Raw genomic sequence first — 27,624 nt, 5'->3', positions numbered from 1 at the left:
CCAGTAGAAAACATGATTGAGGCAGTTGAAACTCTATTTTATTGGTGAGTTTGATCGTTTTCTCAAATTTTATTGCAAACCTTATTTCAAGTCATAAATTTTTCAGCTTGCGTGAATCCGAAATAGCAGGTAAAAGGATTTTCGCACAATATTTGGAACACCTTGATTGATTCACTGTCATCCTTTATTGGTAACGGTTGCTGCCTGGCCATTTTGGATTAGGAATATTTTGAACTTAAATGATTAGTAGGTTCACAATTGGCACACTATTACATATTTAGATCTGATTTGTTACTCTGTTATAAATATGTAATTTGAACCGCTCAGATGCATTGAGACATGATGACACCTTCAGTATGACTGACAAAATGATGTTGGTTGTACCATGGATATAATATATATTCAAATCTGCCATGTTTCTACTCATGGTTATAGGATGTGCTGTCCCATTCATTCTGGAATGTAAAGATAAACCCCGGCGTCTATTCTCCACTGCTAGCAGTCTCCTTAAACCCCTCTCCCCAGTCTCCACCCTCACCTCCGACAATAAGTGTAAGGAGCTCATGGACAATCTTTGTCTCTAAGATTGAGAACATCCGTTCGTCCTCTTCCCTTCATTCCCCTATCTCACCGGGCCAAACTTTCTCTAAGGATTCCCCCCTGCCTAGCCCTGACCTCACATATTTCTCCAGTTTCGCTCCGATTTCCCCTCATGACCTTTCCGAGCTCATCCTGTCCATGAGACCGACTTCCTGCTCCCTTGACCCTATTACCACCAAACTGCTGACCACCCAACTTCCTTTTCTGGCTCCCATGTTAGTTGACATTGTTAACAGTTCTCTCTCCTCAGATACTGTCCCCCTCTCCCTCAAATCTGCCGTCATCACCCCTCTCCTCAAAAAATCAACCCTTGACCCTTCCGTCCTTGCAAACTACCGCCCCATCTCCAACCTCCCGTTCCTCTCCAAAGTACTTGAACGTGTTGCCGCCTCCCAAATCCGTGCCCATCTTTCTCGCAATTCCATGTTTGAATCCCTCCAACCCATTTTCCGCACCACACAGTACCAAAATTCTCATCAAAGTCACAAATGACATCCTTTGTGACTGTGACAAAGGCGAACTATCCCTCCTCGCCCTTCTTGACTTCTTTGACACGGTTGATGACTCTATCCTTATCCAACGCCTCTCCACTGTTGTCCAGCTGGGTGGGACTGCACTTGCCTGGTTCCATTCTTCTCTATCTCCTCTAGTTCTGCCCTCTTGATTATAATCTCTCAACCATTGGTGGCCGTGCCTTCTGTTGCCTAGGTCCGAAGTTCTGGAATTCCCTGACTAAACCTCTCTGCCTCTCTATCTCTCTTTCCTCTATCAAGACGCTCCTTAAAACCTACTTCTTTGACAAAGCTTTTGGTCACCTGCCCTAATTTCTCCTTATGCAGCTCGGTGTTACATTTTTTATCTCAAAATACTCCTGTGAAGCACCTTGGGACGCTTCACTACGTTAAAGGTGCTATATAAATACACATTGTTGTTGACAGAACATTTTTCCAGGTAAAACACAATGCATTATTCTGCTGCTCAATTGAAAGTGTTAAGTAAACACTGGATGAACTTATTCAAAGTTTAATCACTATTCAGGGTGGATATCTGAAGCCTGAATTTTAGTCAGTTAAGAGCCGGGTGGGCTGTGGCTCCAATGCTTTGTATTATTGGAAAGTTTTGTTACACCCTTTGTTTTTTTTATGCTTTTCTTTTTTTAAAATGTGTCACAGAAATTTGCAGTATATACTGTGTGTAATGCCTGGATTGTGATGGACACAAAATGTACACTCTGTATACTGTTTTTATTATAGCAAGCAGATCTGTGGCATTGTTCATGGTAAATCCGATGATACTCTGTTTTACAATGACCAGACCATAATATCATATAATATACAATAATAACTCTGCGGATGAGGCAGAGTTGTGTTTAAGGCCAGAAAGCCTCCAATTTATAAGAACATAAGAAATAGGAACAGGAGTAGGCCATGCGGCCTATCGAGCCTGCTCTGTCATTCAATAAGATCATGGCTGATCTGATCATGGACTCAGCTCCACTCAGCTGCCCGCTCCCCAAAACCCCTGATCCCCTTATCGTTAAAGAAACTGTTTACTTCTGTTTTAAATTGATTCAATGTCCCAGCTTCCACAGCTCTCTGAGGCTGCGAATTCCACAGATTTACAACCCTCTAAGAGAAGAAATTTCTCCTCATCTCTGTTTTAAATGGGCGGCCCCTTATTCTAAGATCTAAGATGCCCTCCAGTTCGAGTCTCCCCCATCAGTGGAAACATCCTCCTTTGCATCCACCTTGTCAAGCCCCCTCATAATCTTATACGTTTCGACAAGATCACCTCTCATTCTTCTGAATTCCAATGAGTAGAGGCCCAACCTGCTCAACCTTTCCTCATAAGTCAACCCCCTCATCCCCGGAATCAACCTAGCGACCCTTCTCTGAACTTCCTCGAAAGCAAGTATGTCCTTTTGTAAATATGGAAACCATATGGTGTATTTAGATTTCCAAAAGGCATTCGATAAGATGCCACACAAAAGTTACTGCAGAAGATAGAGGTACGCGGAGTCAGAGGAAATGTATTAGCATGGATAGAGAATTGGCTGGCTAACAGAAAGCAGAGAGTCGGGATAAATGGGTCCTTTTCGGGTTGGAAATCGGTGGTTAGTGGTGTGCCACAGGGATCGGTGCTGGGACCACAACTGTTTACAATATACATAGATGACCTGGAAGAGGGGACAGAGTGTAGTGTAACAAAATTTGCAGATGACACAAAGATTAGTGGGAAAGCAGGTTGTGTAGAGGACACAGAGAGGCTGCAAAGAGATTTAGATAGGTTAAGCGAATGGGCTAAGGTTTGGCAGATGGAATACAATGTCGGAAAATGTGAGGTCATCCACCTTGGAAAAAAAACAGTAAAAGGGAATATTATTTGAATGGGGAGAAATTACAACATGCTGCGGTGCAGAGGGACCTGGGGGTCCTTGTGCATGAATCCCAAAAAGTTAGTTTGCAGGTGCAGCAGGTAATCAGGAAGGCGAATGGAATGTTGGCCTTCATTGCGAGAGGGATGGAGTACAAAAGCAGGGAGGTCCTGCTGCAACTGTACAGGGTATTGGTGAGGCCGCACCTGGAGTAATGTGTGCAGTTTTAGTCACCTTACTTAAGGAAGGAAATACTAGCTTTGGAGGGGGTACAGAGACGATTCACTAGGCTGATTCCGGAGATGAGGGGGTTACCTTATGATGATAGATTGAGTAGACTGGGTCTTTACTCGTTGGAGTTCAGAAGGATGAGCGGTGATCTTATAGAAACATTTAAAATAATGAAAGGGATAGACAAGATAGAGGCAGAGAGGTTGTTTCCACTGGTCGGGGAGACTAGAATTAGGGGGCACAGCCTCAAAATACGGGGGAGCCAATTTAAAACCGAGTGGAGAAGGAATTTCTTCTCCCAGAGGGTTGTGAATATGTGGAATTCTCTGCCCAAGGAAGCAGTTGAGGCTAGCTCATTGAATGTATTCAAATCACAGATAGATAGATTTTTCACCAATAAGGGAATTAAGGGTTATGGGGAGCGGGAAGGTAAGTGAAGCTGAGTCCACGGCCAGATCAGCCATGATCTTGTTGAATGGCGGAGCAGGCTCAAGGGGCTAGATGGCCTACTGCTGTTCCTAATTCTTATGTTCTTTTAAAACTGCACGCAATATTCCAGATGTGGCCTCACCAAAATCTTGTATAGCTGCAGCAAGACTTCCCTGCTTTTGTACTCCATCCCCTTTGCAATAAAGGCCAAGATACCATTGGCCTTCCTGATCACCTGCTGTACCTGCATACTAACCTTTTGTGTTTCATGCACAAGTACCCCCAGGTTCCGCTATACTGCGGCAATCTTTCTTCATTTAAATAATAACTTGCTCTTTGATTCTTTTTGCCAAAGTGCATGACCTCACACATCTGCCAAATTTTTGCCCACTCACTTAACCTGACTATGTCCTTTTGCAGATTTTTTGTGTCCTCCTCACACATTGCTTTTCCTCCCATCTTTGTATCGTCAGCAAACTTGGCTACGTTACACTCAGTATCTTCTTTCAAGTCGTTAATATAGATTGTAAAAAGTTGGGGTCCCAGCACTGATCCTTGCGACAACCCACTAGTTACTAGTTGCCAACCAGAGAATGAACCATTTATCCCAACTCTCTGTTCTCTGTTAGTTAGCCAATCCTTTATCCATGCTAATATATTACCCCCAACCCCATGAACTTTTATCTTGTGCAGTAACCTATTATGTGGCACCTTGTCAAATGCCTTCTGGAAATCCAAATACACCACATCACTGGTTCCCCTTTATCCACCCTGTTCGTTACATCCTCAAAGAATTCCAACAAATTTGTCAAACATGACTTCCCCTTCATAAATCCATGCTGACTCTGCCTGACCGAACTTTGCTTATCCAAATGTCTTGCTACTGCTTTTTTAATAATGGACTCCAACATTTTCCCAACCACAGATGTTAGGCTAACTGGTCTATAGTTTCCTGCTTTTTGTCTGCCTCCTTTTTTAAATAGGGGTGTTACATTTGCCATTTTCCAAACTGCTGGGATCTCCCCAGAATCCAGGGAATTTTGGTAAATTACAACCAATGCATCCACAATCCCTGTCTCTACTTCTCTTAACACCCTAGGATGCAAGCTATCAGGTCCAGGAGATTTATCTGCCTTTAGTCCCGTTATCTTACTGAGTACCACCTCCTTAGTGATTGTAATTGTGTTAAGTTCCTACCCCCTATAGCCTCTTGACTATTCACTGTTGGAATATTGTTAGTGTCCTCCACCGTAAAGACTGATACAAAATATTTGTTCAGAGTTTCTGCCATCTCCATGTTCCCCATTACTATTTCCATGGTCTCGTCCTCTAAGGGACCAACATTTACTTTAGCCACTTTTTTCCTTTTAAATACTTATAGAAACTCTTGCTATCTGTTTTTATATTTTGTGCTAGTTTACTTTCATAGTCTACCTTCCTTTTCTTAATCATTTTTTTTTAGTCATTCTTTGCTGGCTTTTAAAGGCTTCCCAATCTTCTGTCTTCCCACTAGTTTTGGCCACTTTGTATGCCCTTGTTTTTAATTGGATACTGTCCTTTATTTCTTTAGTTAGCCACAGATGGCTATCTTTTCTCTTACACCCTTTCCTCCTCACTGGAATATATTTTTCTTGAGAGTTGTGAATTATCTCCTTAAATGTACACCACTGTTCATCAACCGTCCTACACTTTAATCTATTTTCCCAGTCCACTTTACCCAACTCTGCCCTCATACCTTCATAGTCTCTTTTATTTAAGCTTAGTACGCTGGTTAGAGATCCAACTTTTTCACCCTCCATCTGAATTTGAAATTCAATCATGCTATGATCACTCATTCCGAGGGGATCCTTTACTAGGAGATTGTTTATTAATCCTGTCTCATTATACAGGACCAGATCTAAGATAGCCTGCCCCCTGATCAGTTCCATTACATACTGCTTAAGGAACCCGTCCCTTATGCACTCTATGAACTCTTCCTCAAGGCTACCCTGATCAGTTGGCTTTGTCCAATCAATATGAAGGTTAAAATCACTGATAATTATTGCTGTTCCCTTTTTACAAGCCCCTACTATTTCCTGGTTTATGCTCCGATCAACAGAGTTGCTACTGTTACGGGGCCTGTAGACTATGCCCACCAGTGACTTTTCCCCCTTAGTGTTCCTTATCTCCATCCAAACTGTTTTAACATCCTTATCATTTGAGCCAATATCGTTTCTTACTATTGCAGTGATTCCATCCTTTATCAATAGTGCTACACCACCTCCTTTTCCTTTCTTTCTGTCCTTTCAGATTGTCCCTGAATATTTAATTCAAAGTCCTGGTCACCTTGCAACCATGTCTCTATAATGGCTATCAGATCATACCCATTTGTCTCAATTTGTGCTGTCAACTCATCTACAAATGCTACGTGCATATAGACAGAGTGCCTTTATGTTTGTTTTTTAATCCTTTTTTCCTGCTTGCTTCCTCTCTCCTTCAAACTCACTTACTTTATTTTTGCTTTCTAATCCCTTCTCCCTACTATTAGTAAACTCAGCCTGAGGTCAGACAAATGCATTTGCCATTTGCTCATAAACCTCTGAAGATTGGCATGCACTCAACAGTCTGAGGCTGCTGCTACAGGCACATTGCATTTCAAGATTGTTTGGCCTCTGTAACAAAATTTGGCTTCTGGAATGTGTTATCTGCATGAAAAGATGTAGCATTTTTCATATATTATCTCATCAATCTCTGCTGTTGCACAAAGGGGGCTAGATTTTAGTAATCACTACCCGGGCAGTAATCTGGTGGAGCAAATTGCCCCTCCCTCCGCTGCAGTGAAATCAATGTAATTAAAATCGGGCAGGTTCGATAAAGGACGGGTGATCTGCTCTGCCATTTTACCACCCATGTGGTATGTCAGAGAATATATGTCTCTGATGTCTGCATGTTGCTGATTCTCTTTGTTTCTCGTCTTCGGCTTCTGTCTACTTTTCCTCTCCGCTGCCTCTCTTTCCTAAACTTGTCCTTTTGCTAATCTCTCTGTCTTTTTCTTCTTTTCTTTTAGGTGTGAGGTGATGGGTGGCGTAGCAGGGAAAGAAGCCACTAATTGCGTTTGGGGTTGGGAGTTGGGGAAAAAGGTGGCCCTGAGTGGTTCCGTCCCCATCCCCTCCCCCAATCGCTTATGCTTCACCCCTACCTCCTCCTCCTTCCTTCCCCTCGCACCTCCCCTCTCCCCTTTCCCATTCTCCTCACCCTTCAGTTACTGAAGTAGCAGCTCTTGTATGTCACAAAATATGTCATGTTTAATATTGAAAATACCTATCACAGCAACATCTACAGGATTAACAGGTACTGCAGGTACTTTAATGAGTTTTCAATGAAAAGTGTACCCTACATGACAAATTTAAGGTATAATAGGTAAGTAGATACAGAGCTAGTGATCTGTTTATGTTCAAGTTGTCATTTTCCTGCCTTGTTTGCATTTGTTTTGTTCTCCAGAGGCTGTGACCCAAGCTTTGCTGTTTCCTGTTCCTATCCTAATCTCATTCTGTGAAAGGATATGGGCAAAGTGCAGGGATATAGCTCTGGTTGAAGAGCTAGCACCGGCACAGGTATGATGGGCCAACTGCCCTCCTTCTGTGCTGTAATTTGTATGATTTTATAAACTTTAGTGTACCATATTTCCATACTTGTGCCATCTAAAACTAGGACACTAAACTCAATTGAAAACATTTCAACTAGTATTTTTGTCAACATATGTGCCACAGTCTTGAAGTACAGCGTAATCTTACAATATTAACCAAGGTAGGCAGTGGTGGACATTTTGTTACCCATTACGGATGAAAGTCCGTACTTAGATTATTTTTGACATACAATCCAGTAAAAGGAGTTACAAACACAAAACAACGTCAAAGGGATAAAGACCATTTTCCTTAAAGTTTATTCCTATATCTTAGAAATTTTACCTTACTTCATCTCCTGAGGGAAACTTCTACATATCTTGTCTCATGACTCCAGAAAATCAATCCATCGATTCCCATATCTTCACTCTTCAACCCTGGCTGATTGATTTCCATTAATTACATGTCCTTTGTTCCAGCAGTACACGAACTGTTGTGTTCCATGGATTATTTCCATGGACTATGCAAAAATCGTTAGTGGGAGTTGTGTACAGACCTCCAAACAGTAGTAGTGATGTTGGGGAGGGCATCAAACAGGAAATTAGGACTGCATGCAATAAAGGTGTAGCAGTTATAATGGGTGACTTTAATATGCACATAGATTGGGCTAGCCAAACTGGAAGCAATACGGTGGAGGAGGATTTCCTGGAGTGCATAAGGGATGGTTTTCTAGACCAATATGTTGAGGAACCAACTAGGGGAGAGGCCATCTTAGACTGGGTGTTGTGTAATGAGAGAGGATTAATTAGCAATCTCATTGTGCGAGGCCCCTTGGGGAAGAGTGACCATAATATGGTGGAATTCTGCATTAGGATGGAGAATGAAACAGTTAATTCAGAGACCATGGTCCAGAACTTAAAGAAGGGTAACTTTGAAGGTATGAGGCATGAATTGGCTAAGATAGATTGGCTAATGATACTTAAGGGGTTGACTGTGGATGGGCAATGGCAGACATTTAGAGACCGCATGGATGAATTACAACAATTGTACATTCCTGTCTGGCGTAAAAATAAAAAAGGGAAGGTGGCTATCTAGGGAAATCAGGGATAGTATTAAAGCCAAGGAAATGGCATACACATTGGCCAGAAATAGCAGCGAACCTGGGGACTGGGAGAAATTTAGAACTCAGCAGAGAAGGACAAAGGGTTTGATTAGGGCAGGGAAAATGGAGTACGAGAAGAAGCTTGCAGGGAACATTAAGGCGGATTGCAAAAGTTTCTATAGGTATGTAAAGAGAAAAAGGTTAGTAAAGACAAACGTAGGTCCCCTGCAGTCAGAATCAGGGGAAGTCATAACGGGGAACAAAGAAATGGCAGACCAATTGAACAAGTACTTTGGTTCAGTATTCACTAAGGAGGACACAAACAACCTTCCGGATATAAAAGTGGTCAGAGGGTCTAGTAAGGAGGAGGAACTGAGGGAAATCTTTATTAGTCGGGAAATTGTGTTGGGGAAATTGATGGGATTGAAGGCCGATAAATCCCCAGGGCCTGATGGACTGCATCCCAGAGTACTTAAGGAGGTGGCCTTGGAAATAGCGGATGCATTGACAGTCATTTTCCAACATTCCATTGACTCTGGATCAGTTCCTATCGAGTGGAGGGTAGCCAATGTAACCCCACTTTTTAAAAAAGGAGGGAGAGAGAAAGCAGGGAATTATAGACCGGTCAGCCTGACCTCAGTAGTGGGTAAAATAATGGAATCAATTATTAAGGATGTCATAGCAGCGCATTTGGAAAATGGTGACATGATAGGTCCAAGTCAGCATGGATTTGTGAAAGGGAGATCATGCTTGACAAATCTTCTGGAATTTTTTGAGGATGTTTCCAATAAAGTGGACAAAGGAGTACCAGTTGATGTGGTATATTTGGACTTTCAGAAGGCTTTCGACAAGGTCCCACACAGGAGATTAATGTGCAAAGTTAAAGCACATGGGATTGGGGGTAGTGTGCTGACGTGGATTGAGAACTTGTTGTCAGACAGGAAGCAAAGAGTAGGAGTAAATGGGTACTTTTCGGAATGGCAGGCAGTGACTAGTGGGGTTCCGCAAGGTTCTGTGCTGGGGCCCCAGCTGTTTACACTGTACATTAATGATTTAGACGAGGGGATTAAATGTAGTATCTCCAAATTTGCGGATGACACTAAGTTGGGTGGCAGTGTGAGCTGCGAGGAGGATGCTATGAGGCTACAGAGTGACTTGGATAGGTTAGGTGAGTGGGCAAATGCGTGGCAGATGAAGTATAATGTGGATAAATGTGAGGTTATCCACTTTGGTGGTAAAAACAGAGAGACAGACTATTATCTGAATGGTGACAGATTAGGAAAAGGGAAGGTGCAACGAGACCTGGGTGTCATGGTACATCAGTCATTGAAGGTTGGCATGCAGGTACAGCAGGCGGTTAAGAAAGCAAATGGCATGTTGGCCTTCATAGCGAGGGGATTTGAGTACAGGGGCAGGGAGGTGTTGCTACAGTTGTACAGGGCCTTGGTGAGGCCACACCTGGAGTATTGTGTACAGTTTTGGTCTCCTAACTTGAGGAAGGACATTCTTGCTATTGAGGGAGTGCAGCGAAGATTCACCAGACTGATTCCCGGGATGGTGGGACTGACCTATCAAGAAAGACTGGATCAACTGGGCTTGTATTCACTGGAGTTCAGAAGAGTGAGAGGGGACCTCATAGAAACGTTTAAAATTCTGACGGGTTTGGACAGGTTGGATGCAGGAAGAATGTTCCCAATGTTGGGGAAGTCCAGAACCAAGGGTCACAGTCTAAGGATAAGGGGTAAGCCATTTAGGACCGAGATAAGGAGAAACTTCTTCACCCAGAGAGTGGTGAACCTGTGGAATTCTCTACCACAGGAAGTAGTTGAGGCCAATTCACTAAATATATTCAAAAGGGAGTTAGATGAAGTCCTTACTACTCGGGGGATCAAGGGGTATGGCGTGAAAGCAGGAAGGGGGTACTGAAGTTTCATGTTCAGCCATGAACTCATTGAATGGCGGTGCAGGCTAGAAGGGCTGAATGGCCTGCTCCTGCACCTATTTTCTATGTTTCTATGTTTCTATTTGGTTACCTCTCTATCTATGTAGCCCAGATAGTATTCAGCTCTTTTTGAAAGAGTTAATTAAGACAGTATTAACTCCTTTAGTTCGAAATCTGTTTTGCATATTCATTATTATAAGGGGAATGGGAAGTTTCTCCAGGTCTCTAGTCTCATTTGATATTTGTTCATTTTCTTCTGTTGTCTAGTTGTAGGCCACTAGTAACTACATTTTTATGAATAATTTTCTTAAATTTACTACAATGTGGAAGACAAGCAATACAACTGTCTTTGTGTCTTTACCTGTAGAAACATATCAGTGCAACAGGCTGAATTTCCTTGAACCCGTTGCAAAAGGAATATGGTGGTATAATTAACAGATTGTTTTGACAAAACTGAGACAACTCAATGTAGAATTCATCTGATAAATATTAAACTAAAATAAGACATAAAACTTGAATGTTGGCAATCACCTCATGCTCTCCTCCAAGCCCAGGGTTTTGGGAGAGTCAGAGGCTTTCAAAACCAAATTTTAATTAAGTTAATAAAAGACAATTCAGTGGATAAATTTAATTGTGTTAATTGTGAAATATATAATTTCTTGAATTATATTTTATTTAGTTCAAACCCTTTTTTTGGATATTAAAAATATAAGTTACTGAGATAAAAATTGCGGATGAAAAGCATTTTGGGTGATTTGTGGGGGAACTGATCATGCAATGACACCTAATGGCAAAAGCATACAGTTACATTGTGATGGGGGCTAGTTGACATAGGGATTTTCCATTTTAAATGTGGACATAAGAAATTATAATGGAAAAGGTTACACAAAAGTTTGATAAAAGCATAACAGGAAGGTTTTGTAGAAAGCAAATATGTGCATACTTAAGATTTTCCTACACACATGTACACATACAGGTTGATCTCTCCTGGCATGACGCACAAGAAATCAAAACCAATATAGGCAAGCAGGAATACAGATAGGGCATAATGGAACTGAGGCGAGAAAAGCCGAGGAAGAATAGCAGAGGGGATGTGGGAGAGAAAGCAAGAGGAATGAAGGGGGAGGAGGAGAATGGAGGAACGGGAATGGGATGGGAAGTTGGGCAAGAACTACATCGTGGCAAGTACATATTTTGGCCTAATGTGTCTATGCCGTGTTTATACTCCACGAAAGCCTCCTCCCACCCTTCTTCATCTAACCCTATCAACACATCCCTTTATACCACTTTCTCCCTCATGTATTTATCTAGCTCCTTAAATGCATCTATGTTAGTCGCCTCAAATAGTCCTTGTGGTAGCGAGTTCCACGTTCTAACCACTCTCTGGGTAAAATTTTTCCTGAATTCCTTACTAGATTTATTTTGACTATTTTATATTTATGGCCCCTTGATCTGGTCTCCCCTACAAGTGGAAACATCTTCTCTACATCTATCCTATCAAACCATTTCAGAATCTTGAAGACCTCAATCAGGTCACCCCTTCAGTGTTCTCTTTCCTGGAGAAAAGAGCCCCAGCCTGTGGAATCTTTCTTGATAAGTATAACCTCAAAGTTCTGGTATCAGTCTAGTAATTCTATTTTGCACCTTTTCCAGTGCCTCTATATCCTTTTTATAATATGGAGACCAGAACTGTTCACAGTACTCCAAGTGTGGTCTAACCAAGGTTTTGTACAAGTTTAACATAACTTCTCTGCTTTTCAATTCTGTCACTCTAGAAATGACCCCCAGTGCTTTGTTTGCCTTTTTTATGGCCTCATTACCCTGCGTCACTACTTCTAGTGGCATTCACAGAGGGGAATCGTGCGAGGTGAGAAACTATCATGGCGGAGATTCCAGGGGCTCAGCAAGGGTGGTTAAGGGTACCAAGCAGGAAACTACCTCGGGGTGGGGTGCCGAACATCTAAGTACATCATTTGGGGAGATCGGTAAGAGCAACTGCATCGCATGGTTCTAGTGAAGTCGGAGACAGAGAACCAGTGAGTTTGACTTGGGAAGCCACAGCAATACAGATGAGCGCACTGACACATTAAGAGAACAGTCCAGTAGCCAAAGTGATTTTAAAAATTAATTCTGGGGATATAGACGTTACTGACGAGTTCGGCATTTATTGCCTATCCCTAGTTGGCCTTGAGAAGGTGGTGGTGAGCCGCCTTCTTGAACTAGTGCATTCCATGTGGTGAAGTTGTTCTCACAATGCTGTTAGGTAGGGAGATCCAGGATTTTGTCAGTGCATTTTAATTTGCTAGAGTTACAAATACAATATTTTAACTTCACATTCCAAAATCTGAAAAAGGATAGATATTTAAATGAGCCTTTCATCAACATTTTATTTTTCTCTTTTTAAGTGTTCTTTTATGCTACTTGTCTGTTTATTTTGATCTAACAATTTTTCTTGCATCTTTGCCTAGGTCTGGTTTTGATGTGAATGTAGCTATGACGGTGCTGGACCTTGGGACATTGTTTGGTCTGGTCCTCTCCTCTTAGGTCCCCCTACATGCCCATCATTCCCCAGTCCAGTGGCGAGTAGCTTGGTCCCAGGACTCTGCCAGTCTGTAACTCGCCATTTTGTGGCAATTATATGATGGCACTGCCTCCGGCTGAAGCCTTGCCAGTATCATAAATGGGTTGGTGCCTTTGGAGCTGCCCCTCACAAAATGGATTCCTGCATTGCTAGAGGCAAAGCTCAATGATGCTTGTTGTCACTGGCCGCCCTTTTTTCAGACCGCAGGTGGGCCGTTCTCTACAGATCCATAGTCCAGTTTTTACATTGCTGGTCTCTATGGATCTTGTTCTAACATCAGAGAAGGTCTGAATCCAGAAAAGTAACAGCAGCCACTTTTGGCGCATCTGTGCGCACATTGTTGTTTCAGTGATGCTAGCGGTTATCGAGGGCAGGCTTCAAGCCGCCTCCAGTAAGGTTCAGTCACACCAACAGCCTAAGCATAATATTTTAAGATATAGTGTCAGTTTAACTTCCAGCCAGCAGTCTGATTTTATTCTGCTCCCCTTCCTAACCTCAGTTCAGACTGAATATTTGCTTTGGCTACAAGGGCCAACATTTTCTCCTTAAACGTTCAGGCAAGCTTTTGAAGTGCTCTGACTACCAGATAATGTAATATCTGTACTGCACGTTTATGTTTGTTTTAAACTAATATGGGCTAAAGTGACCTGCCTCCTCACTGCTATCATTGAAGAATTCAGTGCTACCAATCATCCTGAAGTGTGCTGAATTGTTAATGGCTAGTTGTTGCAGGAATTTCACATCATTAATTCAGTTTGCAACACCACCTGACTGTGTGCCTGCAGTTCTGTGTAAACTCATTACCGAAGAAGCTGGTGGACTTCTTCTGGAACAACAGGAAGCACTGGGTCTCTGCCGCGGTCTTGAGTCTCCCGCTTAGGGAGGGCGGTCAGTCGTTGGTGTGCATCAGCGCACAGCTAGCGACTTTCCGTCTTCAGACCCTGCAGAGATACCTTTGCGTCGAGCCCCCTCCTAGGTGGCGTGCGCTGGCGACGTATTTCTTCAGCCAGCAGCACGGCCTCAACTACGACACGCAGCACCTGTTTGTGAGCTTGGGGGGCGTCAGGACCGCCGCCCAGGAGCTGCCTGTCTTTTACAAGGAACTCACCAGGGTCTGGAACAAAGTCTCCACCAAGCGCAGCTCTGCACAGGCTGGAGTGGTGGCTGTCCTGCAGGAGCCGCTGCTCGGGCATCCGTACCTCCACGACCGAGGTTTTAGGTGGCAGTCGGACGAGAGGGCTGTGGCTGGTGAGGTGAACAGGGTCAGGGACCTGCTCGATGGCGGAGGAGCGGGCTGGATGGCGCCAGACACGCTGGCACGGCGCCTAAATTCGGCCGACATCCGCCGCGCGGCCGATGCCATCGAGTCACTAATAAACAACGCTGGGCCCTGACTCCGTTAGGTGTGTTGATGAGGCTCAAGCACATGGGGAGATCCCGTCCGAACTGACCCCCGTCCGGACGGAATTCCTCATCGGCGCCAAACCCCGGAACCTCCCTCGGGAGCCGGCGCCTCACAACTTGAGCCGCCTCGGGGAAATCCCCTCCGTGCCTTTCAGTTCCGCGCGGAGGGGTTTCCTGTACGGGCTGCTCCTGCACACTCTCAACCTCGTCATCCTCGCCGGCCGTCCGGACACGCCATGGCGTACCATCTTGCCGTCCGGAGGAGGCGGTGGTCCCCGATGGAGTGCACTCTACGCGGGAGTCCTCCCACTGTTTATCGGGGACTTGGCCTGGAGGGTGGTGCATGGAGCAGTCCCGTGCAACAAATTTTTAAGCCGGTTCACTGGCTCCCAGGCCGCCTGCAATTTCTGCGGTCTGGAAGAGTCCGTGTTCCATGTTTTTATGGAGTGTGCGAGGTTGCAGCTCCTGTTTCATTATTTAAGGAGGCTGCTCCTCAATTTCTGGCTGCACTTCAGTCCCACACTTCTGATCTTTGGGCACCCTGTGAGGAGGGGAGCGGGTAGGTCCGAGGGTCTCCTCGTATGACTGCTCCTGGGCACGGCCAAGGGGGCCATCAGCCGGTCCAGTCAGCGGGCGGTCGAGGGGGTCGTTCAGCCTGACTGCCTGCCTCTCTTCCGCGTCTACATCCGGGCCAGGGTGTCCCTAGAGATGGAGCACGAGGTGTCCACCGGTACGCTCGCGGCCTTCCGCGAGAGGTGGGCGCCGGAGAGACTGGAGTGCATCATCACCCCCGGCAACCAAATTTTAATTTGATTTTATATGGTTTAAAGTTTAATTTGTTTTAAATGCCGGTTTTAGTGTCCCCCTCCCCTTTTATAGGGGCCACTTGTAAATTATGGTTTTAGAGCCCAAAAAAAAAACACCCAAAAAAAATCTACAAAAATACAAAAAAAAAGGGCCTTGGGAAATGTTTGTAGTGTCCCCCAGATCGGGGGGCACTTGATCTAATGTTTGCCTGTTTACTTTAAAAGAGTTGTGTAAACTCATTCTAGTGCCTTGCTAAGATGCTGATTGGTAATCCTGTACTTCGAAGGGACACATTTTCACATTTTAAGTAAACTAACCTTTGCCACAAGATTTTATTTATCCCCCCTTCCCCCCATCATTTCCTTTACTCCCTTTTTGTTTTGGTGGGGGAGACTAATGTTGGGTTATTATTCCATAGTAGGTGGTGATGCTCTGTAGCTCACCCCACTGACCATTCTTCAGGAATAAGCTTGGACAGTGCGTGTCAGGAGTTGTTGGAACCATGGAAGCCATTATACTGAGCTGGATCCAGTCATGCATAGCTGCAGCTGGAATTCCTGAAATCAGGATTGGAAAGCCGACCCGTGATTCTTTCTACTACTCCCCCTCCTTACCAGCTCCCCTCCCCTCCTTATCACCTCTCTTCCCTCCTTACCACCTCCCCTCCCCTCCTTATCACCTCCCCTCCCCTCCTTATCACCTCCCCTCCCTCCTTACCACCTCCCCTCCCTTCTTACCACCTCCCCTCCCTCCTTACCACCTCCCCATCCTCCTTACCACCTCCCCTCTCCTTATCCCATCCCAGGAATGTTGAGGCTAATTATAATATCTCCACTGCACTCTGGCAGGGATTGAGTGTTTCAACAAAGACTACCTCATCAGTACGGCTCGGTATCACAATATAAAGCAGACTGACCAACTGAGCCATTTGGGGAGGATGGACATTATTTATCTATAACAGTACATTTTGAATATTCCATCAATCCTGATCACTTTGTTATACAGTTATTTTTAAAATGTTATCTTGAATAGTTGACCAAACTGGTGTGTGTGTGTGTGTGTTTGTGTATAAGAGTATGTTAATTGTTGATTTAATTAAGTTTTTGAAGTCAAACTTAACAGCACCAGAAAACATATGCTGTCCCTTTAGCCCTTTCACTTGCTATTTTGCTGTTTCAGCCTTGTGAGGAAAAACCCAGAACTGCAAAAGTTCTAGTGCTTCTGAGGTTGTTTTTCAATTTTTTACTTGATTATTAGTAAATGAGAAACAATTTTTTTACCCCGCTCTTCATTTTGCTAAAACTCTTGATGCATCCATTTCATTCAAAAAATATCACATGTTGTGAAATTGTATCATTCAATTTAAAAAAAAGAATGCAGCCATTGTACCAGAAATTTTGGGCAAACACTGTCTGGAGTACAGTTTGTTCAACTCTAAATTTCATTTTTTGTTTGTGCCAGTGAAAGGGTTAACACAAAAAAAACCCATAAGGCTGTATGTAGCATGGACCAATTCTAACTGGTGGGACTTTTTCTTGCAGTGTTCCTGTCCCAGTAGTCAGCCTTGAGAAGATTCCTAACCTGGTGAAAGCAGATGGTGCCAATGTTAAAATGAGTTCCACCACCTCCACCACCTCCTCTGCCTCTTCATCCTCCGCCTCTTCTGCAGCCTTGGTTAAATCTGCCTTGGCATCAACAACATCAAAGCCTGTGCCACCTTCACCTGAGAAGATTCTGAATGGGAAAGCAATAGTACCTCCTGCGATAGACAAGAAACACCAAAATGGCACTAAAAGCAGTAACAAGTCTCACAAAAGACTTTCCGGTGAGCGTTTTCACCTACTTTCGCCTGTAATGCAGTTAACCGTTTGTCATTGTTCACAGTGATAATGAGAAGGACATCTCAGTAACAAGGCAAAATAATACTTGTGTAGCGTTAGACAGCTGCATTGTTCGCTGATACTACATTCATGTTGAAGTTAAGATTTAAAACAAAGAATCACTTGAGTGCTTGAAAGAATTTATACCTTGCAACCTGTCATGCCAGTGAGTGTAATCCAAAGCTTACATATTTAGTCAGGGTTTCCTGGGGAAGGAGAAAGTTAAAACTGTGGAAAAATATGTTTTCTTTGAACAGTTAATACAATTTAAAATTACTTTCATTTTAAAGAGATCAGAATTGGTGTACATAGCGTGTATATGTACGTGTTAGAATGAATTATTTTGGGTTTCTGAGAAAATAGGATTTGCACAATAGGCTTTGGTGTCCATGGGCAAGGGCGGGAACAACATAATCCAGAGTTCCTGCTGATTGGTATCCAGGGTGCTCCTCTGGAATGTGTATGTGTGTCTGGGTGTTCAGTGGGGACACAAATGGCTCAGTTGCACTGCCTGTCATATCAGACAACATGCCAATAATGACTGCCTACGTTCTGATATAAAGACTGGCTACTTGCGCGAGGTAATTGGAGGCTTCCTATTGCCCATGGATCCAGATGTCAGCAGCAATCAATGTTCTCCGGAAAGGAAGCTCGCGCGAGTAAAGAGACAGTAGCACTGTGGATTTGAAATTGGTCAAGGGACAGTAAGCAGAAAGTAATGATGAATGGTTGTTTTTCAGACTAGAGGGAAGTGCACTGTGGTGTCCCCCAGGGGTCAGTATTGGGGCAACAGTTCTTGTTGATATATATAATGACCTGGAGTTGGGGACAGGGGGCATAATTTCTAAGTTTCCAGATGACACAAAACTTTGAAATGTAGTAAACAGTGAGGAGGATTGTAGCAGTCCCCAGGAGGACATCGACAGATTGGTGAAATGGGCAGACATGTGGCAGGTGAAATTTAAGGCAGAAAAGTGTGAAGTGATGCATTTTGGAAGGAAAAATGAGGAGAGGCAATATAAACTAAATGGCACAATTTTTAAGAGGTTGCAGGAACAAAGAGACCTGGGGGTGTATGTACACAAAGCTTTGAAGGTGGCAGGGCAAGTTGATAACAGTGTTAAAAAAGCATACAGCATCCTTGGCTTTATAAGTAGAGGCATGGAGTACAAAAGCAAGGAAGTAATGATAAACCTTTATAAAGCACTGGTTAGGCCTCAGCTGGAGCATTGTGTCCAATTCTGGGCACCGCACTTTAGAAGCCTTTGGAGAAGGTACAGACGAGATTTACTAGCATTGTATCAGGGATTAGGGAAGACAGTTATATGGAGAGACTAGAGAAGCTGGGATGTTCTCCTGAGCAGAGAAGGTTAAAGAGGAGATTTAATAGAAGTGTTCAAAGTGATGACGGTTTTGATTGAGTAAATAAGGAGATACTGTTTCCACTGGCAAGGAGGGTCAGTAACCAAAAGACATTAATTTAAGATAATTGGCAAAAGAACCAGAGAGGAAATTTACGCAGCGAGCTGTTATGATCTGGAAAGAATGGCCTGAAAGAGTGGTGGAAGCAAATTCAACAGTGATTTTCAAAGGAGAATTGGATATACAGGTTGGACCTCTCTGGTCCAGCACCCTCAGGACCTGACCGGTGCTGGAACAGAGAATTTTCTGAACCATGGGAGGTCACGCTTACCTGTACCTGTTCCTGTGTTTGTGTGTGTGTGTGTGCTGGCAGCCTGTGAGTGGCTCCGTCAGCCAATCGGCGAACACACTCACTGACTGACAGTCGCTCCAGCCAATTGCCGAACATGCTCACTGACTGACAGCCATTCCAGCCAATCGCCAAACACATTAGTAGATTGACAGCCGCTCCAGCTAATCGTCGAACACACTCACTGACTGACAGCTGTTCCAGCCAATCGAAACTCCTTTTTAAATAAACCCACCTCTCCCTCAGGCCCAACTAATGCCGAATCATGGATGTTTCCGGACCAGAGAGGTCCAACCTGTATAGTGAAACCTGTATAAATGAGCACCCCCCAGAAAATGGACAGCTGCAAAAAACGAACACTTACTGACAGTCCCAGATAACTTTAATTATAATAGATACAAACTTCCCCTTGAAACCACAAACACTTGCCAATTATGAACTACGAACAGCCCTCAATGCACCAAGTCCTTTTACAACATAAAATACAGACCAGTGCAAGGCAACAGCAGGTGAGAAAAAACGTTTTTTGATAATGGAGATCTCTTTACACAGAATGCATAGTAGAAACCGCTCTATCTCTGGGATTGAATGCTGGCAAAAGAGAAAGTCGAGAATCGGGGGCCCTGAAACTGCGGGGAGCTTAAGGGTTTTGGGCTTGGGGAGAGATGGAGAGAATTGTTCCCCCTTTTCCCCATCCTCAGTTTCCTCACTTCGTCTGCTCTTGGGTGGCTCCTGGTTCTTGGAACTTCTCACACAACAGCTGCTGGTGTGAAACCACAAATAAACTGCAGAGGACCCAACTTGTATAAGGTAAATCCAGTAATAGTTGTAGAAGCCATGTGATCTGATGTCACCTGATCAGATGACATGTGGTCAGAACGTCACGTGATCATGCCACCAACCAGAGTTGGAAACCCTACTACACCAGTACGTCGGGTACTGATGAGCTGCTAACAGCCCCCTACCCAACCCCCAGCACTTCAAACATTAGCAGCTGCAGCACACTGAGGGAGGGCATCCTGGGCAGGGGTCTGTGGGACATTAATTCCTCCAGCCCCCCCCAATTTGGCTAAGATCTGCCAGGCGCTCTGGCCTTACAGCAGCCACCTTGCCTTGTGCAGGCTGCCAAGGTAGCAGATCCCAGGATCAGGACATCCCTCCCTTGATGGAAAAGGACCATGGGATGGCAATGAACTAGCAAACCCAACGAACAGTAAATCAACAAAATCACATCCTACTAGCAGGGCTCTGGAATTAGGCACGATCGCAGCTGAGAGCAAAAAAATGAAGAAATGCAGAAATCCTGGAATATTTGCTCATCCGATTTACTGTACATAGAATGACCATTTTGTAAATAAGGACACTTGAAAATGAAGGACACCTGCTATAAGTCAATTATGTGTCTCTAACTTACAAGCTTCACTGTATAAGAACATAAGAAATAGGAGCAGGAGTAGGCCATTTGGCCCCTCGAGCCTGCTCCACCATTCAATATGATCATGGCTGATCTGATCATGGAGTCAACTCCACTTCCCTGCCCGCTCCCCATAACCCTTTATTCCCTTATCGCTCAAAAATCTGTCTATCTCCGCCTTAAATATATTCAATGACTCAGCCTCCACAGCTCTCTGGGGCAGAGAATTCCACAGATTTACAACCCTCTGAGAGAAGAAATTCCTCCTCATCTCAGTTTTAAATAGGTGGTCCCTTATTCCAAAACTATGTCCCCTAGTTTTAGTTTCCCCTAAGAGTGGAAATACCCTCTCTGCATCCACCTTGTCAAGCCCCCTCATTATCTTATATGTTTCAATAAGATCACCTCTCATTCTTCTGAACACCAATGTGTATAGGCCCAACCAACTCAACCTATCCTCATAAGTCAACCCCCTCATGTCCGGAATCAACCAAGTGAACCTTCTCTGAACGGCTTCCAATGCAAGTATATCCTTCCTTAAATACGGAAACCAAAACTGTACGCAGTACTCCAGGTGTACTTTATACTTAAAAAGGAAAATTTTGCAGTGCTAGGGGAAAGGGCGGGAGTGTGGGACTAATTAGATAACACTCTCAAAGAGCCGGCTCAGGCACGATGGGCTGAATGGCCTCCTTCTGTGCTGTGTGTTTCTATGATTAGATGGGGAAAAATAATTATAATTAGATTTCACAGCGATCCAACAGATCAGAATAGTTAAGGAAAACTTTTAAACATTGCCTTCAGGTCAGTATCTTGGCTCTTTGCAATGCTTCTTGTGTGGACATTGCTGAGGTCATATTTAGAAAGGGTTTTTATTGATGGCTATATGTAGGAGGAAGCATTGCCCTTCTTTCAACATTGTTTTTGTTTAGATGTGGAGAATTAGAATAATCCATTCAGAAATGAGGAGCAGTTGGGGATAAATTAGGAATTTGAAATACTAATTGTTTGAATCTGAATCATTTGAATCTCCGGTTTTATGAACTATTATGTTCAGTTTCATTCAGAACTCTATTGGCAGTAGACTGCAAATTGCTACTTGTAAAGATTAATGATCTCCGAAGTTCTTTCAGCTGTGTTAAGTGCATCTTCCCAATACTATACGATACCTTTATTTGACGACCTATTTTGGAGTAAAATGAAACTTGTTCTTCTCTGCTTGTTCATCACTTTTCCATCATATGCGTTAAATAATTGAGGTTGGTGGATAGTGTTGTTAATTAACGGGGAATGTAAAAAGAATGATGCATTTTCCGTTCAGCTATCAAGTCAAATATCATATCGGCATTAGCTTTAATTTTGCTTATAGTTCATTCATGTTCATACCTCGTCTTTTATACGGCACTAGGATTAGGGAAATTGCAATATAAAGCTTGACACAAAAGCAAAATACTGCGGATGCTGGAATCGGAAATAAAAACAGAAAATGCTGGAAATCTCAGCAGGTCAGGCAGCATCTGTGGAGAGAGACAGAGTTAACGTTTCGGGTTGATGACCCTTCGTCAGAACTGGAGAATGTTCGGAAAGAAAAGATTCTTAACCAGCACTGAAAGGGGGAGGGGAAGAAAGAACAAAAGGGAAGGTCTGTGATAGATTGGAAGACAGGAGAGATTAGAGAGACAAAAGGGATGTTGGCCCAAATTCAAATGGTAATGCCAGGAGTTAGAAAAACATTAGTCAGGATAGGGTGTGAATGACAGGATAATGACCAACTACCATTAGAGACAAGGAGAAAAAAATAAAAAGAAATAAAGAAACAGGCTCTGAGGGGGAAGGGGGGAGGGGGTGGTGGGGGCAAAGATTGGCAGTGGTTACAGTCTGAAATTGTTGAACTCGATGTTGAGTCCAGAAGGCTGTAAAGTGCCTAAACGAAAGATGAGGTGCTGTTCCTCGAGCTTGCGTTGAGCTTCGTTGGAACAGTGTAGGAGGCCGAGGAAGGAGATATCAGAGTGGGAATGGAGTGGAGAATTAAAGTGATAGGTGACCGGAAGCTCAGGGTCACACTTACGAACTGAACGGAAGTGCTCCGCAAACCCAATCTATGCTTGGTCTCCCCAATGTAGAGGAGACCACATCGTGAGCAGCGAATACAGTATACTAAATTGAAAGAAGTACAAGTAAATCGCTGTTTCACCTGGAAGGAGTATTTGGGGCCTGGATAGTGGGAAGGGAGGAGGTAAAAGGGCGGGTGTTGCATCTCCTGCACTTGCATGGGAAGGTGCCGTGGGAAGGGGAAGGGAAGGGGAGGGGGTGCTGGGGGTGACTGTGGAATGGACCAGGATGTCGCGGAGGGAGTGGTCCCTTCGGAATGCTGAGCGGGGAGGGGAGGGGAAGATGTGATTGGTGGTGGGATCACGCTGGAGGTGGTGGAAATGGCGAAAGATGGTCCGTTGAACGTGGAGGCTGGTGGGTGGAACAAAGAATGTTCCACAAATCCCACGAAAAGGCAGGCATAGCTAGGACCCATGTGGCTTCCCATACTTGGGGGAAGTGAGTGGGATTAAACTTGGAGGAAGTGAGTGGAATTAAAGGAGAAGTTGTTCAATGTGAGAACAAGTTCAGCCAGGCGGAAGAGGGTGGTGGTGGATGGGGACTGGTTGGGCCTCGACTCGAGGAAGAAGCAGAGCACCCTCAGGCCATACTGGTGAGAGATAGAAGTGTAGAGGGATTGGACGTCCACGGTGAAAAGGAGACGGTTGGGGCCAGGAAACTGGAAACTGTTAAAGTGACGGAGGGTGTCGGAGGAGTCACGGATGTAGGTGAGAAGAGAGTGGACAAGGGGAGAAAAAATTAGAGTCGAGATAGGAAGAAATAAGTTCCGTGGGGCAAGAGCAGGCTGAAACGATGGGTCTACCGGGGCGTCTTGGGAATGTTTGTGGATCTTGGGAAGGTAGAAGCAGGCTGTGCGGGGTTGGGGAACTATGAAGTTGGTGGCTATGGAGGGAAAATCTCCAGAGGAGATGAGGTCAGTGACGGTCTGGGAAATGATGATTTGATGTTCAGTGGTGGGGTCATGGTCCAGGGGAAGATAGGAGGAGGTGTCAGAGAGTTGGCGATCATCCTCTGCAAGGTAGAGGTCGGTTCGCCAAACAACAACAGCACCACCCTTGTCAGCAGGTTTGATGACAAGGTTGGGGTTGGGTCTGAGCGAGCGGAGTGCTGCAAGTTCATAGGGAGGCAGGTTGGAGTGAGTGAGTGAGCGGAGCAGAGAAATTGAGACGGCCGATATCCCGTCGGCAGTTTGCAATGAAGAGATCTAGAGAGGGTAAGAGGCCAAAGGGAGGGATCCAGTTAGAGCGAAAATTCTGAAAATGGGAGAAAGGGTCAGCTGTGCGGGGGAAAGACTCCTGGCCAAAGAAGTGAGCACGTAGGCGAAGACGGCTGAAAAAGAGCTCAACATCTCAGCATCATGCCGAGCTCGAAATTCATTGAGGTGGGGGCGTAAGGAGATGAAGCTCAGGCCTTTGCTGTGTTAAGTTTCTGGTCAATGGGTGACACCCAGGATGTTGATGGTGGGGGAGTCGCCGATGATAATGCCGTTGAATATCATGGGGAGATGGTTAGACTCTCGCTTGTTGGAGATAGTCATTGCATGGCACTTGTGTGATGCAAATGTTACTTGCTACTTATTAGCCGAAGCCTGAATGTCGTCCAGGTCTTGCTGTATGCGGGCATGGTTTGCTTCATTATCTGAGGAGTTGCAAATGGAACTGAACACTGTGCAATCATCAGTGAACATCCCCACTTCTGACCCTAGGATGGAAGGAAGGTCATTGATGAAGCAGCTGAAGATAGTTGGGCTTAGGACACTGCCCTGAGGAACTGTTGCAGCGATGTTCTGGGGCTGAGATGTTTGATCACCAACAACCACAAGCATCTTCCTTTGTGCTAGGTATGACTCCAACCAGTGGAGAGTTTTCTCCCTGATTCCCGTTGACTTCAGTTTTGTTAGGGTTCCTTGATGCCACACTCTGTAAATGCTGCCTTGATGTCGAGGGCAGTCACTTTCACCTCGTCTCTGGAATTCAGCTCTTTTGTCCATGTTTGGACCAAGGCTGTAATGCGATCTGGAGCTGAGTGATCCTGGTGGAACCGAAATTGAGCATGTGCCGCTTGATAGCACTGTCAACGACACCTTCCATTATTTGCTGATGATTGAGGGTAGACTGATGGGGCGGTAGTTGGCCGGATTGGATTTGTCATGTGTTTTGTGGAAGGGACATAGCTGGACAGTTTTCCACATTGTCTGGTATTGCCAGCATTGTTGCTGTACTGGAACAGCTTGGCTAGAGGCGCAGCTAGTTCTGGAGTACAAACAGCCGGGATGTTGTCGGTGCTCATTGTCTATGTTGTACCCAGTGCGCTCAGCCGTTTCTTGATATCATGTGGACTGAATCAAATTGGCTGAAGACTAACTTCTGTGATGGTGGTGACCTCAGGAGGAGACTGATATGGATAATCTACTCAGCACTTCTGGCTGAAGGATGGTTGCAAATGCTTCAGCCTTGTCTTTTGCACTCGCTTGCTGGGCTCTGCCATCATTGAGGATGGGGATATTCATGGAGCCTCCTCCTCCCATTAGTTATTTAATGGATCACCACCATTCACGACTGGATGTGGCAGCACTGCAGAGCTTTGATCTGATTCGTTAATTGTGGGATCGCTTAGCCCTGTCTATAGCATGCTGCTTCCGGTGTTTAACATGCATGTAGTCCAGTGTTGCAGCTTCCCTAGCTTGGCACTTCATTTTTAGATATGCTTCATGCTGCTCCTGGCATGCTCATCTACACTCCTCATTGAACCAGGGTTGGTGGTAATGGCAGAATGAGGGATCTGCCGGGCCATGAGGTTACAGATTGTGGTGGAATACAATTCTGCTGCTGTTGATGGCCCACAGCGCCTCATGGATGCCCAGTTTTGAGCTGCTAGATCTGTTCTGAATCTATCTCTTTTAGCACGGTGGTAGTGCCACACAACACGATGAAGGGTGTCCTCAGTGTGAAGAAGGGACTTCGTCTCCAGAAGCATTTTGCATTTTGTGGTGGTCACTGCTACCAATGGTATCATGGACAGATGCATCTGCAACAGGTAGATTGGTGAGGACAAGGTCAAGTAGGTTTTTTCCTCGTGTTGATCCCCTCACCACCTGCTGCAGGCCCAGTCTGGCAGCTATGTCCTTCAGGACTTGGCCAGCTCAGTCAGTCGTGGTGCTAACGAGTCACTCTTGGTGATGGACATTGAAGTCCCCCATCCAGAGTACATTCTGTGCCCTTGCTACCCTCAGTGCTTCTTCCAAGTGTTGTTCAACATGGAGGAGTACTGATTCACCAGCTGAAGGAGGGAGGTAGGTGATAATCAGCAGGAAGTTTTCTTGCCCATGCTTAACCTGAAGCCATGAGACTTCATGGGGTCCAGAGTCAATATTGAGGATTCCCAGGGACACTCCCTCCCGCTTGTATACCACAGTGTCCTTAAAGCTTGGTGTTAATGCAAGCATATATGAATTTTCCAAAGATGAATTAAGTACATAGGTTTGAAAAGATTGCGACTGGGTCTTCATTATTAGAACTAGCAAATGATCTTCCATTAAATTGTATCCATGTTCATCAGCAATGTTTGAGAACTGGTATGTGTTCTATTCACTTTACAAATCCACAAAAGGCCCCTCCGTCAACCTCATCCCCCCCCCATTTTAGTGTTTCTTAATACTGTCCCATTCAACTTGAAGCACCACAGAAATGATAACTGCTATAATTCAGTATCATGCTAAAAGGACGAAATACAGTCCTTGCTTTGTTCACACAGCTGTCTATCCACTTTACCAAGTTGCACCATCTCCTTGTATCACAGTTCACTCTCGGCTCTCTACCACATGCACCATTGCAGTTAATCAACCCAGCCAGTGCAGCTGCTGCCGAAAGCACACCGCCGCCACTCATCGCAGCCTCTTTCCCGACCATTAGCTTCTGCCTCCCAGTCACTCAGTAACTCTTCAGCACCTCAGTGGCCCCAAAAGCTGCAGCTGGCGCTGAATCCAAAGTGCTGCTAACATCTCTCCACAATTGTCGGACATATCAGAGGACACTCAGCACAGCACCAACCTGACTTCATGTCGCGCCTTGATGGCCTTTCCTTCATCACAATGTTCCCTCTTCATGCTCCAGACACCAGCTGTTACATACAGAACGTTCTGGGGTGCCATTTCTCTTGGCCATCAATAACGCTCATCCCTTTGCAGTCATGCATCCTTTGCAGCACAATCTCAAAGCTATCAAACTAAGCAAAATATTTGAGATCATTATTTGAACCACTTCAATTTCTTCTTAGAATGTTTGTACAAACAGCACACCTTGATGTTGATCTATAGACCTGTAGATTCAGGGTTGGCTGGTTGTTCTATAAGACGTTAATTAATATGTATAATATGTGCGCTTCAATGTTGGTTCATTAGACCTATATAGAGCTGTGTACACATGATGTTGTTCTACCGCCCTGACAATTAACCTTTGCCGACCCGGATTCATTACCCCTAATCCCTTTGAGAAAGAAATGTGGTTTTTGCTGATGACTGTTATCTTCCCCTATTTGGTGTAAATCTGAAGGTTTTAAAAGTCTTTACTGCTGAAGGGTAACTAGGTTTTAAGCTGCAGATTGCTATTGGTCCAGAATCAAATTCTAAAGCATTCACGCTGTCGGACATCTGTAATTATGAGAGGCCTGATATTTGATAAAAGTATCGAATTGAAATATTTCATATCTTGACAGCATACTATACTCTGAGATTTCATTAAGAATGTGTCAGAATGGTTTTGGAAAGGCCTTAAATTACAATTGATCAGTCAACATCAAACTAAACTATGGTGTGACAAAAATAAGCATTCCTGTGTAATATTGGTTTGGTTGTTCTCATTTTAAATCTCGTCACAATACATAGAGAATTTAAAATCCATCTGCAGCTGACTTCCATGCCCTAGCTTAGATCGATGCAAATGTTGCACCGACAATTCCAACTGGTTTTCAAACTTAAGGGAGGGAACCACACTACATCCAACAAACGCATACTGTGATATTTTGGAATCCAACTGCTGATTGTTCAAACTCACAACTACTGGGAGAATATATATATAACTGAGATGATACCGTACAAATACACACTGAACAAGTACTCAATTAATACATTGGTGGGGCGATGAACTAAATGTCACAGAGAGCACGCTTTCCTTTCCTGCCCTTAATTCCTTTGAATCTCTCCATTTTAGGTAAATTACTTTCAGGCTCTACTTAAATCCGCTACTTTCCTAGCCTGTACCGTGTCACGATTAGATGCCAATTTGGCTAGAAACGACTTTTCCTGGAGGTTTGTTCCTTGAAGTACAAACCTCCTGAAATTAACATGCACGACCCGTGCTAATCTCTCAGTGCATTGCAAACTTTCCTCCAATATCCATGTTATACACCGAAGAATGCTTTGTTCTTATTTCCCTTAT

At 44.3% G+C, this 27,624-nt stretch overlaps 1 protein-coding gene across 10 annotated transcripts in view; it reads left to right on the top strand.

Annotated features, from left to right (window-relative positions):
* The window catches only part of LOC139280852 (ataxin-7-like protein 1), a 464,769-nt gene that overhangs the window by 329,370 nt on the left and 107,775 nt on the right, over positions 1 to 27,624 (top strand). For all 10 annotated transcript variants that reach the window (XM_070900603.1, XM_070900602.1, XM_070900601.1 and 7 more), the window contains one exon: positions 16,614 to 16,897. In XM_070900603.1, the coding sequence (XP_070756704.1) occupies positions 16,614 to 16,897 (284 nt within the window). The remainder of the gene's footprint in view (positions 1 to 16,613; positions 16,898 to 27,624) is intronic.

Source organism: Pristiophorus japonicus, chromosome 15 (assembly GCF_044704955.1).
Source record: "Pristiophorus japonicus isolate sPriJap1 chromosome 15, sPriJap1.hap1, whole genome shotgun sequence".
Lineage (NCBI taxonomy): Eukaryota > Metazoa > Chordata > Chondrichthyes > Pristiophoridae > Pristiophorus > Pristiophorus japonicus.
The sequence above is the reverse complement of the archived record's forward strand: the minus strand, read 5'-3'. Positions and strand labels throughout refer to the sequence as shown.